Source organism: Coregonus lavaretus (genome assembly GCF_964263955.1).
Source record: "Coregonus lavaretus genome assembly, chromosome: 28".
In the NCBI taxonomy this organism is placed as follows: Eukaryota; Metazoa; Chordata; class Actinopteri; order Salmoniformes; family Salmonidae; genus Coregonus; species Coregonus lavaretus.
Window position 1 is genome coordinate 15,446,769 of NC_140015.1, and position 19,055 is coordinate 15,465,823.

The 19,055-nt window shown below is 44.6% G+C and overlaps 1 protein-coding gene across 1 annotated transcript in view; it reads left to right on the top strand.

The window, feature by feature from the left end:
• LOC311104357 (BAI1-associated protein 3-like) overlaps positions 1-16,419 on the top strand; it is a gene marked incomplete at both ends in the record, with an annotated part of 34,214 nt that extends 17,795 nt beyond the window's left edge. The window contains 28 exons of the mRNA XM_084146172.1: positions 1,331-1,397; positions 1,873-2,086; positions 2,224-2,268; positions 2,393-2,470; positions 2,625-2,733; positions 3,618-3,725; positions 3,805-3,897; positions 4,005-4,108; positions 4,364-4,481; positions 4,754-4,878; positions 5,579-5,669; positions 5,755-5,811; positions 5,916-6,013; positions 6,135-6,186; positions 6,366-6,517; positions 6,725-6,848; positions 11,972-12,112; positions 12,321-12,416; positions 12,730-12,945; positions 13,331-13,399; positions 13,550-13,629; positions 13,912-14,020; positions 14,567-14,641; positions 14,767-14,850; positions 15,118-15,238; positions 15,448-15,571; positions 15,737-15,942; positions 16,316-16,419. Coding sequence (XP_084002298.1) covers positions 1,331-1,397; positions 1,873-2,086; positions 2,224-2,268; positions 2,393-2,470; positions 2,625-2,733; positions 3,618-3,725; positions 3,805-3,897; positions 4,005-4,108; positions 4,364-4,481; positions 4,754-4,878; positions 5,579-5,669; positions 5,755-5,811; positions 5,916-6,013; positions 6,135-6,186; positions 6,366-6,517; positions 6,725-6,848; positions 11,972-12,112; positions 12,321-12,416; positions 12,730-12,945; positions 13,331-13,399; positions 13,550-13,629; positions 13,912-14,020; positions 14,567-14,641; positions 14,767-14,850; positions 15,118-15,238; positions 15,448-15,571; positions 15,737-15,942; positions 16,316-16,419 — 3,060 coding nt within the window. The remainder of the gene's footprint in view (positions 1-1,330; positions 1,398-1,872; positions 2,087-2,223; positions 2,269-2,392; positions 2,471-2,624; positions 2,734-3,617; positions 3,726-3,804; positions 3,898-4,004; positions 4,109-4,363; positions 4,482-4,753; positions 4,879-5,578; positions 5,670-5,754; positions 5,812-5,915; positions 6,014-6,134; positions 6,187-6,365; positions 6,518-6,724; positions 6,849-11,971; positions 12,113-12,320; positions 12,417-12,729; positions 12,946-13,330; positions 13,400-13,549; positions 13,630-13,911; positions 14,021-14,566; positions 14,642-14,766; positions 14,851-15,117; positions 15,239-15,447; positions 15,572-15,736; positions 15,943-16,315) is intronic.
• Positions 16,420-19,055: the final 2,636 nt, after the last annotated feature.

The following is a 19,055-nucleotide window of genomic DNA, read 5'->3' on the forward strand; positions in this document are numbered from 1 at the left end:
TTTAGATGAAGGGGAGGAGACAGGTTAAAGAAGGATTTCGAAGCCTTGAGACAATTGAGAACTGAATTGTGTGTGTGTGCCATTCAGAGGGTGAATGGGTAAGACAAAATATTTCAGTGCCTTTGAACGGGGTATGGTAGTAGGTGCCAGGCAGGCACATTGGTTTGTGTCAAGAATTGAAACACTGCTGGGTTTTTCATGCTCAACAGTTTGCCATTTGTATCAAGACATCCAGCCAACTTGACACAACTGTGGCAATCATTGGAGTCAACATGGGCCAGCATCCCTGTGGAACTCTTTTGACACCTTGTAGAGTCCATGCCCCGACAAATTGAGGCTGTTCTGAGGGCAAAGGGGGGGGGGTGCAACTCAATATTAGGAAGGTGTTCCTAATGTTTGGTATACTCAGTGTATAGCACGTTGCATTCACAAGGTTAAAGTCAAATGCATGGAAAGCACTAACAGCCCTATGTACCCGGAGAGACTCAGCTGATGGAGTGTATTGATAGCCATAGTGAGGCTCACTGTGCACCAGGAGACATAATGATCTCTGAAAGCCCACTTTGTATGATGCCCTTGACTACCAGCAACCTTTCAAATGTCAGATTGAAAGAGATGCTGGGCTCTTCTGCTAGACTCCATGAAAGGTTGTGGGCAGAGAGGAACATATTGTGCCATTGAAATGTTCCTTCCTACAATGATCTCTGCTTCTCGCCGGCACAGCAGTGTCTTTCCACCTTAGTGACACACAAAACCCTCGCATTATACACCAGACAAAGAAAACACACATTGATTATTCTCTCTTGACAGACTCAGGTCTCACTGCAGTGATTGCTGGTATTTTGTTTACCACTGTGAAAGTGCATTTGTCGGGTTAAAGAATCTGAATAAAAATTAAGTACCCCGACTAGCTTTTGTTTTCAAAGTGCACTCTGTGTACTCTGTTCAAGTCCCAATTTTGGAATGCAGCGTGCTTATGGATTGTTTCAGCGAGATGTCTCACTTAAGCAATAAGGCCTGAGGGAGTGTGGTACATGGGCAATATACCACGGTTAAGGGATGTTCTTCTGCACGAAGCAACGCGGAGTGCTAGGACACAGCCCTTAGCTGTGGTATATTGGCTATATATCACAAACCCCCGAGGTGCCTTATTGCTATTATAAACTGGTTATCAACGTAATTATAGAAGTAAAAATAAATGTTTTGTCATACCCGTGGTATACGGTCTGATATACCACAACTTTCAGCCAATCAGCTGGATCGAACCACCCAGTATATAATAATGCATGACTCTTAGCTTGTGTACTACTACTGTTACTTTGTTTTGCAGAGAGCCAGTTTCACCCTGAGAGTGTCTGTCATGAAAGGGAAAAATCTAATGGCAAAGGATGCAAATGGTGAGGGGTGTTTGTGTTCATTTACTGCTATTGATGGGAAGCAGCATTTGTTTTCTGTGCATGGATATGAAATGTCATCGTTTCCGTATGCCAACTCCAACTCCCCATTGACAATGAATGCAATTGTTTGCTATTGAAATAAGATTAGAACATTTTCAGATCGACTATATTGAGTGAGCCATGTTGTTCTTTCTGTCTGGAAGAAAAAGAAAAACCCCTCATGATCCACTGGACTGTTCCAGGTATTATGTGTTTCTACCAAGACACTAGAACCATCATCACATCACTGTCCACTTTAGACTACACTGGACATCACTTTGTCTAAAAGGACACAGTCTGCTATTACCAGCAGACCAATTGCTTTTGATTCCTGAACCTCAGTAGAGTACATCACCATCATTCTAAGAGTACAATCTCAGTGTGTTGCTATATTAGTTTAACCCTTACTGTGCCATCTACCCCCGGGTCTGGGTAGGGTACAGCGACCCCTATTGCATGCTGGGAATCCTCCTGGGCCAGAGCCCCCGGGAGACAGATGAGAAGAAGGAAAGGAAGTTCAGCTTCAGGAAGAGGAAGGAGAAGCTGGAGAAGAGGTCCAGTAACAAGGATGTTCTAGCAGCCACGTGCATCCAGGTGACTGAGGTCAAGCCAGAGACTCTCAACCCAGTCTGGAACCAGCACTTTGTTTTGTAAGTACAGTACTGACAGTACACCGATTCTGGAAGTTGTTGGCAGAATGCTTGACATTGGTATGTGTCTCAGAGCCTAACGGTAACAATGTTTGTTTACACAATGCCAAATTATGATATTTTCTTTCTTCAAATAGTGACATTGATGATGTCCACAGTGATCTACTGCATATGGACATATGGTAAGGTTAAACACAGTGTGGGCCTTTCCACTTTCAGTCCAAATTCCAGATTCCTGAAAACGTTTCAGGAATCTGCATGCCAAAGTGATCCAACTGTCCTACTAACCTTTGCTCTTCTTCTCAGGGACCATGACGATGATGTCTCTGTTGCAGAGGCTTGCAAAAAACTGAATGAAGTCAGTGGACTTAGAGGAATGGGCAGGTAGAACAGGCTTTTATTTGCTGAGTGTGAAGTCGGTGAAATAGGCCCTTTAATAAAGTATAGTGAATGGAGGTCTTGACTGTCAGGTCATTGAGATGCTGGTCGATTGCTCTGTGTTATATTTCATGTATTCATCAGTACCTTATCCCACCAGGTATTTTAAGCAGATTGCCAAATCGGTGCGGTCCAATGGGACGTCGTCATCAGGATCATCTGAGGACAATGCTGATGACTTCCTGGGCTGCATCAACATTCCACTGAATGTAAGACTTTAAAGTTACAGTGCTTAAACTTCCCAATTGATATTGTTTCTTATTCGATACAGTAGTAATACATTTTACTTGATGCAGTTTATTCTAACATACATATCTATTAGCTATTATAAGTATTAACTAACAGTTATTAATTATACTCCACCAAACTTGGTTCCTGGCTCACTGTCTATCAGAGAGGCGCAACACCCGTTATAAAAATATAATTTATTGTAAATCCATCAAAGACAGTGTGACGTTTCGGTCTACACCTTCATCAGACCGGAACTTCATTTGGTTTTAATGGATTTAGAATAAATTATAGTTTTATAATGGAGAGAATGTCACGCCTCTACCTCTAAAGAAATCCACTATTATTGAAGGCAGCACCTCTGTTCCAGTTGTTTGAGCACAAAACCCTTTTTTCCTGGCTTAGTGTCTAGGCCATGGGCTAGACAGGCCCTCGGATCAATATAAAACATCTATATTTATATTTAGGAACTCAGTTGGGGTCTCAACTTACTTTTGAGTGTTAGAATAGGAGAATAAACAAGGTTCAATTTCGAAATTTGGATGTGCATCAGCAGTCTTTCTCTTGTAATGTCAGTCACTGATAGTCAGTCAATTAGCCCAGGTCAGCAATTTTTTGTTAGATTGCTAAGTTAGTTTAGCAGCCAGCTATCTAAACTTTTTATCAGTCTCACTCAGATATCATATTAAAAATGGCTAACATTTCTCTCCACTCCATGGCAGAATGTGTAGAATTGCAGGAAATTAGCTGTAAAACTGGATGTGGGCACGCAGACCAGCGAGCAACTGAGTTCAGACTTTTTGTGGTCCCCACCATCATCAAAGTTGCCCAACCCTGGTCTAGCCTGTCTGTTGTTCACCTGTAGGAGATTCCTGTGATGGGATATGACAAATGGTTTAAGCTGGAGCCCCGGTCCAGTGCCTCCAAGGTCCAGGGAGAATGTTACCTGATTCTGAGGCTCTTCACTACCCAGGTAGCTACTACAGTCTCTTTTTTCCACAGTACCTGTCTAGTCCACCCAAGTCACTTGATCATTTCATTTTGTTCCCCAGAGAGACACAACCCTGAGTAAGAGGGAATCAAAAGAAGTCATTCACAAGAAGATGCTGAGTCAGATTCTGGAGTATGAGCATGCTCATATTCAGGTGAAACTCTACTATACAGTGCATTCTATTATCGAGTAAAATTACAGAAATGGCTATGGATGGCTTCCTTATGATATTCATGTAAATAATCTTATTTTTCTCTCCAGAAAGAGCCTTATAACTGGAATGGGCAGGTGACTCCTCCAGCATGGACTGTGCTGTCCCATCATGCTGTGCAAACTGACCTCTCACCCCTGCAACAGGCCATCATGTAAGTAGCTACAATAGTAACACTTCAATGTAGATCATATACCAAAGGTATTGCAGTGGTCAAAATTCGAAAATCTAAGTTATGCCAAGCCAAGCTGGAGAAGTCTGTGCCAATAAAGTACCACATTTTTAATTATGAGTGAGAGTTGCACCTTTTCCTTCCTAGTCCTTTTAGGTCTGAAACCATTCATCTCCAATGAGAGGTCATGGTCATGTACGGTAGATGTATAGTAGTATATAATGCTCTCGTCTGCAGTCGCTGGCAGTGCTACAGCAGCCACCACCGGTCCCAGAGGATGTGCTATACCCTGCTGCTGCGGCTCCTGAGGACCATCGATGCAGAATGGGATCCCCAAGCTGTACAGGGAGACCTGGTAAGCCTACTGTCTCCTCACAGCTCCCCTCTGGCTCACAATCACTTTTAATCTGACATTAGGACACCTCATTAACTCACCACTCAACATCCATTATCTTATAACCTAGGGGTCTGTTATTCAATCAAAACCTGGTTGTTTCGGTGCGGTAGTTTGTCTGGAAACTGTTTTTGATTGACTAGACTGAAGCCTAGAAGTCTGTCTGAATGTGCTGTTATTGGCTAGATGGATCATTGTGAGGTTGAATGATGTGATGTACTTCCTGTGTTCAGGAGCGGCAGCTGTCGGACAGCTTCAGGCTGTACACGGACCACTGTCTGTGTCTGATGAAGAACATGCGCCAGGTGTTCCCCTGTGCCAGTCCAGCCGCCGTCACACGCTGCGAGCTCATGCTGAGGTAAACTCATACCACAGGAGGCTGGTGAGGGGAGGAAGGCTCATAGTAATGGCTGGAATGGAGTGAATGGAATGACATTAAACCATATGGAAAACGTGTACCATTCCATTCATTCCGTTCCAGCCATTACTAGGAGCATGTGCTCCCCAATTAAGGTGCCGCCAGCCGCCTGTGACTCCCACCACCCCCCTCTCTCTCTCTCACCACATCACTGCATCAAACACTCGCCAGCGCTGTCATACCAGACCAAACAGTCAACTAAGTCACTAGTATAGAAGCACAGACCATAGAACCATAGTACCTAGAACAGTCAATCCAATAGGAGGGAAGGGTGACTAAGTCATAAGCCTATCGGGCGGGTTTTCTACTTGAATGGTGATGACTATGCCAATAAAAGCAGCTGTGTTTCTTGAGGCTCATGTTGCTATGCTCTTTCTCTGTGAGCAGCCCCACGGGGCACTGTACTTCTGTGTCGCACAGACCAGATGAATGGAGGGCCTTTTCCAATAAGATTTCAAAGTCTGCCCAGTGATTGACACTCCTACAGAGATCTCATAGGACACTGTGTACAGTGGACACAGACAACACATATAAAAACATATACTCAAACACATACAAATCATTCTTGCTGTCAGTCACCTTAGCGTAAAAAGGCTGACAGAAATGACCATGTTTCTCTCCCTTTGTGTTTGTGACTCAGGGGTGTAGGACACATGCAGACCATGCCGGCCTTCAAGACTGCATGTCCCCTTCGAAATGAACTGCATTTGGAAATTGCCACTATTGTCAAGGTACAACATAAATATAAGGAAGACCTGTTCGTGTTAACACTGTTGCCTGACTAATTCGAATGACTGCAATATTTGATTTCAACAGAAAGGTACAGCGGAGTGGTACGAGAGCACAATTTCACAATTCAAACCAGAGGAGGGGGTAGGTTGACATCATAAGACTTGCTAACACACAAAGTCATAACACATTATGGGCCTGTCGGGGTTGTGTGTTGGTGTGTGAGCTGTTGTGTGATGGTGCTATAGGCTCTGGAGGAGCAGCTGAGGAGACTGGTCCAGGTGGTGGATGCAGTGTGTGCAGATGTACAGAGGGGACAGAACGTCTACAACAAGCTCTTCTACAGGTACACAAACAGTCCCTGCAGTTTATTGTGTCAATCAACTTGACTTTTAAGTATAATCATGTTGATTATGCCAAATAGCAAGTGAATAATTTTCTTTGTATTGTCTTTTGAAATCCCCCAGTGCAGTGAAAGTGGATTTCTTTAGCATCACGTATAGACAGTTGGAGAAACTGGTGAGAATTCCTTTGAAACCAAAAGGGATAGGACCTGCCAACATCTTTATCCATACATGACATTTGATGATATACAGTATACTGATGCATATAGTGTTCCTGTATGTTCAGCATGCATGTATCCTCACCGTTGACCCTTGACCTCTGAGATGGGGTGACTGACCCCTGTGCTCCCTCAGGTCGCGGACGACGTGAGCGTTGCCATGGAGAGGGTGTGTGGCACTCTAGAGCAGGAGAGCTCCAGGCTAACTCAGACCATGGGGGAGACTCTGTTAGAGCTCTACATGTCTCTGAAAATACTCAAACGCTTCAGAGAGTTCCTCCCTCTCAAGTGAGTTTGTCAACACCCTGTTACCTGGTCAGACTGTAGGATAGTGGATGTTCAGCTTGGTTGCATTGAACTTTTAGAAAACAGGGAGATTGTTTAGACGTCATTATTGCTTGGTGATTTGATCTTGCATTGAACTTCCTCTCCATATGCTTGAACATTCAGTAGAATAGCTAAATGTCAGGTGGTTAATGAGTATTCCTCTCTCAGGGATGCTAAGATGCTGGCCTTGACTGGCTATCACAACTGGTTCAAGATGTCTATCCACAAGTGGCTGCAGATAGTCCATGACAAGTCTTGTGACAGGATCCACAGAGCAGTAGACATGGACCAGGTGAGAAAGGCGTCTTATGGAAGTGTCTGTAGAGATTGCTTTTCTATGAAAAGCAGTCTGGGAAAACATTAAACATACGGCAATCAGGATATCCATTACACTTCTACAGCAGAACCAATTGATAATCTGTAACCCACCATGAGGAGCCTGTTGAAGATGGCGCCGGAGGGGATGGCTGCCGTTTTATGGACTCCAACCGTGCTATTTTGTGTGTTTTTTCGCATTGTTTGTAACTTATTTTGTACATAATGTTGCTGCTACCGTCTCTTATGACCGAAAAGAGCTTCTGGACATCAGAACAGCGATTACTCACCTTGAACTGGACAAATAATTTTTCTTTAATGAGTCGGACGAGAGGGATTTGCTCCAGACACCCGACAGGGCCCTCATCCCCGTCATTCGCAGTAGAAAGAAAATGAGATATTGCGGAAGGAGATTGGGGTGCCTGGTAAGGAGCAGGCGACGAGTGGCTAATCTGCCTTTGCCATCGATACTATTGGCCAATTTACAATCGCTTGATAATAAAGTGGACAAACTACAGGCACGTATATCCTACCAACGGGACATTCAAAACTGTAATATCTTATGTTTCACCGAGTCGTAGCTGAACGAAGACATGAATAACATACAACTGGCATGTTATACAGTCGTGGTCAAAAGTTTTGAGAATGACACAAATATTATATTTCACAAAGTCTGCTGCCTCAGTTTTTATGATGGCAATTTGCATATACTCCAGAATGTTATGAAGAGTGATCAGATGAATTGCAATTAATTGCAAAGTCCCTCTTTGCCATGAAAATGAACTTAATCCCCCCCAAAAACTTTCCACTGCATTTCAGCCCTGCCACAAAAGGACCAGCTGACATCATGTCAGTGATTCTCTCGTTAACACAGGTGAGAGTGTTGACGAGGACAAGGCTAGAGATCACTCTGTCATGCTGATTGAGTTAGAATAACAGACTGGAAGCTTTAAAAGGAGGGTGGTGCTTGAAATCATTGTTCTTCCTCTGTTAACCATGGTTACCTGCAAGGAAACACGTCCCATCATCATTGCTTTGTACAAAAAGGGCTTCACAGGCAAGGATTTTGCTGCTAGTAAGATTGCACCTAAATCAACCATTTATCGGATCATCAAGAACTTCAAGGAGAGAGGTTCAATTGTTGTGAAGAAGGCTTCAGGGCGCCCAAGAAAGTCCAGCAAGCGCCAGGACTGTCTCCTAAAGTTCATTCAGCTGCGGGATCGGGGCACCACCAGTGCAGAGCTTGCTCAGGAATGGCAGCAGGCAGGTGTGAGTGCATCTGCACGCACAGTGAGACGAAGACTTTTGGAGGATGGCCTGGTGTCAAGAAGGGCAGCGAGGAAGCCACTTCTCTCCAGGAAAAACATCAGGGACAGACTGATATTCTGCAAAAGGTACAGGGATTGGACTGCTGAGGACTGGCGTCATTTTCTCTGATGAATCCCCTTTCCGATTGTTTGGGCCATCTGGAAAAAAGCTTGTCCGGAGAAGACAAGGCGAGCGCTACCATCAGTCCTGTGTCATGCCAACAGTAAAGCATCCTGAGACCATTCATGTGTTGGGTTGCTTCTCAGCCAAGGGAGTGGGCTCACTCACAAGTTTGCCTAAGAACACAGCCATGAATAAACAATGGTACCAACACATCCTCCGAGAGCAACTTCTCCCAACCATCCAAGAACAGTTTGGTGACGAACAATGCCTTTTCCAGCATGATGGAGCACCTTGCCATAAGGCAAAAGTGATAACTAAGTGGCTCGGGGAACAAAACATCAACATTTTGGGTCCATGGCCAGGAAACTCCCCAGACCTTAATCCCATTGAGAACTTGTGGTCGATCCTGAAGAGGCGGGTGAACAAACAAAAACCCACAAATTCTGACAAACTCCAAGCATTGATTATGCAAGAATGGGCTGCCATTAGTCAGGATGTGGCCCAGAAGTTAATTGACAGCATGCCAGGGCGGATTGCAGAGGTCTTGAAAAAGAAGGGTCAACACTGCAAATATTGACTCTTTGCATAAACTTAATGTAATTGTCAATAAAGGCCTTTGACAGTTATGGAATGCTTGTAATTATACTTCAGTATACCATAGTAACATCTGACAAAAATATCTAAAAACACTGAAGCAGCAAACTTTGTGAAGACCAATACTTGTGTCATTCTCAAAACTTTTGACCACGACTGTACACTGTATTGGCAGGATAGAACAGCAGCCTCTGGTAAGACAAGGGGTGGCGGTCTATGTATATTTGTAAACAACAGCTGGTGCATGATATCTAAGGAAGTCTCAAGGTTTTAGTCACCTGAGGTAGAGTATCTCATGATAAGCTGTAGACCACACTATCTACCAAGAGAGTTTTCATCTATATTCTTCGTAGCTCTCTATTTACCACCACAAACCGAAGCTGGCACTAAGACGGCACTCAATTAACTGTATACGGCCATAAGCAAACAGGAAAATGCTCATCCAGAGTCGGCGCTCATAGTGGCCGCAGACTTTAATGCAGGGAAACTTACATCTGTTTTACCTCATTTCTACCAGCATGTTAAATGTGCAACCAGAGGGAAAAAAACTCTAGACCACCTTTACTCCACACACAGCGACGCATACAAAGCTCTCCCTCGCCCTCCATTTGGCAAATCTGACCATAATTATATCATCCTGATTCCTGCTTACAAGCAAAAACTTAAGCAGGATGTACCAGTGACTCAGTTAATAAGGAAGTGGTCAGATGACGCAGATGCTAAGCTACAGGACTGTTTTGCTAGCACAGACTGGAATATGTTCCGGGATTCTTCCAATGGCATTGAGGAGTACACCACATCAGTCACTGGCTTCATCAAGTGCATCAATGATGTCATCCCCACAGTGACTGTACATACCCCAACCAGAAGCCATGGATTACAGGCAACATCCGCACTGAGCTAAAGGGTAGAGCCACCGCTTTCAAGGAGCGGGACTCTAACCCAGAAGCTTATAAGAAATCCTGCTATGCCCTCCGACGAATCATCAAACAGGCAAAGAGTCAATACAGGACTAAGATCGAATCGTACTACACCGGCTCCGACGCTCGTTGGATGTGGCAGGGCTTGCAAACTATTACAGACTACAAAGGGAGGCACAGCCGCGAGCTGCCCAGTGACACGAGCCTACCAGACGAGCTAAATTACTTCTATGCTCGTGTTGAGGCAAGTAACACTGAAACATGCATGAGAGCATCCACTGTTCCAGACAACTGTGTGATCACGCTCTCCATAGCCGATGTGAGTAAGACCTTTAAACAGGTCAATATTCACAAGGCCGCAGGGCCAGACGGATTACCAGGACGTGTACTCCGAGCATGCGCTGACCAACTGGCAAGTGTCTTCACTGACATTTTCAACCTCTCCCTGTCTGAGTCTGTAATACCAACATGTTTCAAGCAGACCACCATAGTCCCTGTTTCCAAGAACACTAAGATAACCTGCCTAAATGACTACCGACCCGTAGCACTCACGTCTGTAGCCATTAAGTGCTCTGAAAGGCTGGTCATGGCTCACATCAACACCATTATCCCAGAAACCCTAGACCCACTCCAATTTGCATACTGCCCCAACAGATCCACAGATGATGCAATCTCTATTGCGCTCCACACTGCCCTTTCACACCTGGACAAAAGGAACACCTATGTGAGAATGCTATTCATTGACTACAGCTCAGCGTTCAACACCATAGTGCCCTCAAAGCACATCACTAAGCTAAGGACCCTGAGACTAAACACCTCCCTCTGCAACTGGATCCTGGACTTCCTGATGGGCCGCCCCTAGGTGGTAAGGGTTGGTAACAACACATCCGCCATGCTGATCCTCAACACGGGGGCCCCTCAGGGGTGCGTGCTCAGTCCCCTCCTGTACTCCCTGTTCACTCATGACTGCATGGCCAGGCACGACTCCAACTCCATCATTAAGTTTTCCGATGACACAACAGTGGTAGGCCTGATCACCGACAACGACGAGACAGCCTATAGGGAGGAGGTCAGAGACCTGACCATGTGGTGCCAGGACAACAACCTCTCCCTCAACGTGATCGAGACAAAGGAGATAATTGTGGACTACAGGAAAATGAAGTGGACCGAGCACGCCCCCATTCTCATCGACAGGGCTGTAGTGGAGCAGGTTGAGAGCTTCAAGTTCCTTGGTGTCCACATCACCAACAAACTAACATGGTCCAAGCACACCAAGACAGTCGTGAAGAGGGCATGACAAAACCTATTTTCCCTAAGGAGACTGAAAAGATTTGGCATGGGTCCTCAGATCCTCAAAAGATTCTACAGCTGCGCCATCGAGAGCATCCTGACTGGTTGCATCACTGCCTGGTGTGGCAACTGCTCGGCCTCCGACCGCAAGGCACTACAGAGGGTAGCGCGCACGGCCCAGTATATCACTGGGGCCAAGCTTCCTGCCATCCAGGACCTCTATACCAGGCGGTGTCAGAGGAAGGCCCTAAAAATGGTCAAAGACTCCAGCCACCCTAGTCATAGACTGTTCTCTCTGCTACTGCACAGCAAGAGGTACCGGAGCGCCAAGTCTAGGTCCAAGAGACTTCTAAACAGCTTCTATCCCCAAGCCATAAGACTCCTGAACATCTAACCAAATGGCTACCCAGACTATTTGCATTGCCATAACTCTACCTACATGTACATATTACCACAATTACCTCGACTAACCGGTGCCCCCGCACATTGACTCGGTACCGGTACCCCCTGTATATAGCCTCGCTATTGTTATTTTTACTGCTGCTCTTTAATTATTTGTTACTTTTATTTAGTATTATTTTATATTGTATTTTTTTGTGATTTTTTTGTTGTATTCTTTCTTAAAACTGCATTGTTGGTTAAGGGCTTGTAAGTAAGCATTTCACTGTAAGGTCTACACCTGTTGTATTCGGCGCATGTGACAAATAAAATTTAATTTGATTTGATGTTTGTATTTAATGTACTCTGAATATGAGTTCGTTTCGACGTACTGTACGTGTGTGTCAGTGTATTTCTAATACAGTACATGTGTATGACCTTCTGTTAGTTGTTTCTCACAGAATGTGTGTGTGTGTGTACTGAACAGCTGGAGCCAGTACAGCAGGCCAAACACAGCTCCTCGGCGGTGGATGTGACAGCATGTTTCATCCAGGTGCGGGAGTTCTGGAACCAGCTGGCCTGGCCAGACTCTGCAGGGGCCTTCATCTTTGTCACCCGCCTGACAGACGTGAGTGCCACCGCCACACACACACAAACACACACCCAACGCACGCACACACACACACACAAGTGCACCCTTTCACACACACTACACATTCAGAGACAGAGTGAAAAGCTCTACAGGTGGCAAGCCACAATTACAAACAACCAGAGAATGCTAATTGAGGGTTTTACTCTCAATGATGATGGGGAGTGAGATGTTGTCTGTGTTGCAGAATTTCTGCAGTGAGGCCGTGTGTTACTCAGAGATGATAAAGCGCAAGATTGAGAGGAGCCAGCCGGGTCGAGACATCAAGAGCCTTACAGTGCAGGTAACGCCTGTGGGAAGGCAGGAAGGAAGGGGGGCTTCAGGATGACGTGGGAAGTAAATGTCAGCGAGTGTTCTTTCCCTGGCAACACAAAGACCTCAGCGGGTTGTCCGCAGTGTAATATGTTTGGTCTACTTACCGTCCTACCTCTTTTCATTGTCAATCATTTACTCCCTCCCCCAATTCCATACATGCCTCTTTTTTTTTAGCCCTGCCTCTTTTTTGTCCTTTGTCTTCTTCAACCCTTCTCGACCTTTCCTCTGGCTTTCTCTTCTTCCCTCTGCTAATGTACTTCCTGGGTCTTGGTGTGGGCTAGCTGTGCATCGCCCTGAACAACACAGAGCATGTGCGTGTGTTCCTGGGCCACCTGCCTCGGGACCTGGACTGGCAGGGCGTGGAGCAGGCCATGGAGGAGTCTTGCGGGGCAGAGGGGAAGGAGCAGGTCAAAAAGGCCCTGAATGGTCAGCTCTACAACGTGGATGTGGACCTACAGAGGGAGGCCAAGCGCCTCATCACCCACCTCACAGACAAGGTCCCTCCATCTCACTGAACCGTCCTCTCTGTCGGTCATACTTAGTAACCAGTCATGCACGTCAATATCAGTTTTCATGAGAATGGGTTACATAAATGATACAGACCTTGGTTCAAATAGTATTTGTTTTCTTTCAAATGCCTTTGGGCGTTTGATGGAGCTTGCTTGGAGTGCAAGACGGTCGGGGGTTTCACATTTGGGACTGTTCCATTGGTTCCATTGTGTCAGGCAACCTTAATCTAGCACAGCTAAAGTATTTCAAAGAAAACAAATACTATGTGAACCCAAGCCTTGTTACATAATACTCAAATTGGGTCTTGCCTGGTCACATTGCCTTGAACAGAGAGGCAAACCGGTGCATTGTGATATTGTGTGTTTTGTCTAGATGCTTTCAGAGCTGAAGAGGTACCTTCAGCACATCAGCCTGTCCCCTGACTCCATCAACAACGATGATGTAAGACTGAACAGTACACTGTGCTCTGCTTCTGTTACGTAGCAGCGACCTCTCTGCTTTCTTTCTTTGTCCTTACTGGGTTTTAAGAAATTTTTCCAATAGGCTTCCCCCTAAGATGGGACACTGTTCTGTGACATTGTTCTGTTTCAGGCCGTGTCCCCCCTCATGAAGTACTTACACGACACTTTACTCATCCTCAGCGAGTCTCTGGTGAAGGAGAATCTAGCTAGGTAATTACATGCTGTGTCACATCTTTATCTAGATGAGCATCTTAGACATGCACACAATAATGATACCCCTCTGACACATTATGCTGTAGTGCTGGTCATTATCTAGCCATTATGATCACATGACATACAGCAGGATAGTCCATTGACTAGGTAATTGCTGTTTGTAGGATATTGTTTAGACTGTCATGATAAACATTGGTGTGTGGGTGTTGCATGTCTTTAGTATGTGGTGCTGGATAAGCCGGGTTGTTGTCTAACTGTGTTCTCCTGTGTTCTGCACAGAGTTCTCCTCGGCATGTGGGAGCTGCTCCTCAGAATGATCCTAGACACGGTGGCAGAAAACATGGGAGTCCAGGTGGAGTTCTACAACCGCTTCCAGTACACCGTGGAGGTCAGTGGTCTCCCTCCCTCCCTCCCTTCCTCCCTCCCTCCCTCTCGTAGTTGACCCCAGAGACAGGGAGAATACAGTAGGGGCCATATTTCCCCCTCTTGCTCATCTTCAGCTACTTAATCCTTGCTAATTACTTGTGTGGTATAATTTCCATACCACTGATATTCATCAGGTCTCTTGGCTGCTCAGTCCCTGCTGAGGAGAGTCCCCACTAGAATGGCAATGTGTGACAGTTCCTGTATTCTAATGGAGCATAGAGCTGGCAAGGGACACATGACAGATTTGGATGAAAAGTCAGGAAAATGCAAAGTTGCGTGGGTAGAACATGTGGTGTGTTCCATGGTGATCTCCTTCTCCTACCGGGGGCTTCACGCTGTTAGCGAGGATACATACCGGTCTGCTAATATCCTCTGACATATGCTCCAACCAAAGGTGTTAGTTATAGTTACCACCGCTAATTAGCTAGTCATGCCAGTCGAACAGAGCAGAGTATCAGACCATGTACCCTGAAAACTGAAACCTTCCCCACCACAATGCTCCTTTCAGGCCCTGGTGCAGTTCTTCTATGCTGAGGGAGAGGGACTTGCCATAGAAGATCTGAAGAACCATGCAGACTACAAGGTCAGAGCACCAACGGTTTATGTACCATTTAGCTACTTAATGCCTGACCATGGTAGAGGGCCTTTTTTAGAGGGGGTTGTTCAGCTGGTTTCTGATGACCCCCCTCCCCACTGCTGTTCCTATAGGCTCTTGACGAGGAGCTGAGGCTGAACAAGTGTTCGTCCTTTGAGCTGATCGAGCAGTACTTCCTGGAGAAGATCTCTCAGCAGGTAGTCTGCAGCCTGCTGGGCTGCCCCAGGCTAGTGTAGTGGGGGAGTGTTGATTAGGAGCTGAAAGATCACAACACATGTTATTTTTCTTGATCTCTTTAATGCTAATGTAGTCACTAACTGTATTCTATAAGAACGGTTTATTTTAGAACACTAGAACAACTTTACAGGCATGTCCAGGATTCTTCATACTGAATGGATGTATACAAATCCAATCCAATCAATAATCTGTTTATATATGCTTTATAATATGGATCTGTCTTTCAGAGAACACTGAAGCACACACGCTTTGGCCGCATCAGTGTGAAGTGTTACTATGATGCTTCTGAGCAGAGGCTCACTGTGGAGATCCTGCATGCTGCTGATCTCATTGCCCTGGACGCCAATGGTAAATATCAGAGTTCCATTGGCATGCAACTCCATATGCAGAAAGACTGCCAATCCAATCTTCTGTATGAGCCCCTCATTCGTTCCTGTTCCTCTCTCTCTCTCTCTCTCTCTCTCTCTCTCTCTCTCTCTCTCTCTCTCTCTCTCTCTCTCTCTCTCTCTCTCTCTCTCTCTCTCTCTCTCTCTCTCGCTCTCTCTGGTGCCACACAGGCCTGAGTGACCCCTTTGTCATCGTGGAGCTCTGTCCCCACCACCTCTTCCCAATGGCCAAGAGCCAGCGCACCCAAGTGAAGCTCAAGACCCTGCACCCAGTATTTGATGAGCTCTTCTATTTGTGAGTGTCTAATCTGCCTTCTGTATGCACTAACAGAGAAGGAAATGTTGTATTGTGATTGGTGGATGATATGATAATTCCCTCTTGACAGCATCTAGATTGAAAAGCTAACATGGAGATGTAGACTTCTGTTTGACTCATTTTCTTTTATCTGCTGTCCCACAGCCATGTCAGCCCAGAGCAGTACAGGCACAGGTTTGCCTGTCTGACTTTTACTGTGATGGATTATGATTGGCTGTCCACCAATGATTTTGCTGGGGAGGCCTTGGCCCCGCTCAGTGACTTCTGTTGGCCAGGGAGACCCAACGCCTCAGCGGCCGGAAAGACCATCCAGCCGACCATTCTGCACCTGGCCCGGAGCAAACCCAGCGGTAGGGAGCAGGGTTAGGGTCAATTTGATTTAAATTCAGTCAATTCATTAAGTAAACCGGAATTCTAATTCCAAATTTAAAATAATTGAGGAAAATTTGAATTGTAATTTCACTTTACTTCCTGAATTTACTGAATTGAATGGAATTGACCCCAACCCTGGTAGGACGGTCCGCCGGATAGACTACAGTACATAACACCACCCCTCTACTCCTCACTGAGAGGGAACAGGCCCCCAGGGAGCAGAGTGTGTTAAGTCTGGGAAGGGTTTCCTATTACTTCTGTAATCCAACCTAGCGACCCATTCAATCTAAAGGTAATTGTGGTAGGCGTTGGATGGATGCACTTACGTCTCTGTGTGCTCTCTCCATACAGAGAAGCCAATCATGAGGATTCTGGACGCACGGACAGGAGACGGAGAGGCTCAGGAGTTTGTGAGGAAGCTAAAGGAGATTGAGAAATCTATGGAAGAGGAGTGAAGCTGTCAGCACTGGTCTGGTGTATTGGTGTATTCTGACCATGTCTTTGCCACATGTGCTTTTGTACTTGTTGTACTACCGTATGTTTACAATGTTTACAGTTTTCAAATCCTCTTGTACGTGCACTGAAAATGTAATGCTGAAAAAAACACAGTAAGGCATAACTTTTTTAATTGGAATACGAATGTCCTGTCTCAATGCTGTATTTTTATGCCTCTGTTTACCAAATCAAATCAGATGTTATTTGTCACATGCGCCGAATACAACAGGTGTAGACTTTACCGTGAAATGCATACTTACGAGCCCTTTCCCAATGGAGTTAAAAAGTATGAAAAATCCAAGGGTCCTATCTGAGAAATGTGAGAAATAGCTTACCCTATAATTATTGTTTTGTTTTCTAAAGAGCTCTATGAATGTTATCTTTGTTATATTAGATCTCTAACATCTAACTCTGAATCAAAAAATAATTTATAATTGATATGTATTCAGTCGAATCATGTGGGTGGATCAATTGTTAAAAAAATAAATACTCACTACCGTTTCTGAGTTTATGGCGAAGTAGCACAAGGATGAATCACTGCAAGGAAAAGCCGTCTGTAGCCAGGTTTTGTAAGTCAACACAAGGAGTAGTGTCACAAATGGTTACGTTTACACAGGCAGCCCAATTCTGATATTTTTTCCTACTAATTGGTCTTTTGACCAATCACATCAGATCTTTTCACATCAGCTCTTTTTCAGAGCTGATCTGATTAGTCAAAGACCAATAAGTTTTAAAAAAATAGAAAAAAGGATCAGAATTAGGCTGCCTGTGTAAATGCAGCCTATGTGACCCCATCTGTGCTCATTGATGATTGTTAATTGGATGTTTATATCTCTTCAGATGATGAAACATATTCCTGAAGAAAATAGTATTAGTCCTCTATTTGTTATATTGTAAATGTGAACTACTTGTCCTTCAATTGTAATGGATTGTGCTGCTGTTTATTGTACCATTCAGATGAAGCTGTCTATAAATAAAGATTGTATTTGAATATGATTCATTAGCTCTTATAACATTCTGTGCTCCTTAGAAGATATGTTTCCTTCTTTGTAGTGGACTTGTGACATCAACATGTTGCTCTTCATGTTGCATGAGTCTTTTTCTAAATGGAAACCTAAATGGACTCACAAACATATAGCAGCACTAGACACCAAGAAAAACATTGATTAGAAATCTTCTGGGGGAAAAAACTGTCCTTTGTGTTTAACACTAAATGCCAGGGTTAATTTAGATTTCCGTCTCTGTCAGTCTTCTCTACATGTTCTCTCGCTTCTCTGTCTCTTTATTTTTATTTTCTCACTCTATCTCGACCCCCCCCCCCCCTCTCTCTCTCTCTCTGCTCTTGTCACTCAGTTTCAAGGCTTACAAAAGGAAACAGCATACGTCTGTTTGCAGGCACTCACTCTCTCTCTCTCTCTCCTCACTTCCCTTCAAATGTCATTCTCAGATGCAGGCCTGTCCGCCCCCACCACCACCTCCACCTCCATTTTCCTTCCAGTCCCCCTCTTCCTCCACAGTGTTCCCTTTATCACAGTCCTCCTCCGGTTCCCCCCTTGACCTTTCAGACCTTCACTCACCACAAGAGAGCCACCTTGGAGGGAAAACACGCTGCTGCACGACAACAGTGACCCCAAAGAGAAACACAATGAAACACTCAGAGTCCAGTAATAAGGGCAGCAAGGTTATGTTGATTATGTCTAATCTATCAAATCATAAAAGTCTGAACCACAATGACCTGGTTACATCCCCATCCACCCACACACAGTCCGACGTGTTTGTGACTGACGGGCTTCTGCAATAATATGGGCTAAGATAGATAGATAGATAGATAGATAGATAGATAGATAGATAGATAGATAGATAGATAGATAGATAGATAGATAGATAGATAGATAGATAGATAGATAGATAGATAGATAGATAGATAGATAGATAGATAGATAGATAGATAGATAGATAGATAGATAGATAGATAGATAGATAGATAGATAGATAGATAGATAGATAGATAGATAGATAGATAGATAGATAAATAGATAGATAGATAGATAGATAGAGATCGGTAGTGTTTTGATGGATATGTTGTGATGTGTCACAGAGAGAGGGAGTGTTTATGTGGTAATATCAATCAATCAAACTACACCCCCCCAGAAAAAAAATCACCAAACCCAATATTGAGTAGCTGGTATTGGTTTGAGTGTGGCCAGTGCTGTGGTGTCTCAGGTGTGATGGGGAGCAGACATTTCATGGTTCTGTAATCCAGACGTCATGCCCTGTGGTCAGAACCTGTTTAATGTAGCTATCATGCCACCTGGCAGCTCTCTGTTTCTATCTCAGCTTCATTACCATTCCATTCCACAGCCTCACTCTCCCACCCTCTGATTGGTTCACTGTACTGCAACAGGAATCTACACTACAGCTCCAAACCAACAGGTATGCTTTTATTTTGCCGTTTGTTGAAGCAGCAACACAGAGAAGCAAATGGAGGGAATTTATGTATAGTATGACCAAATACATTTCTGCAGATTACACACTAAGAAAGAAGAACATAAATCAACATGTAACATTCACACAATGAGCTTTGGCTATTGACACT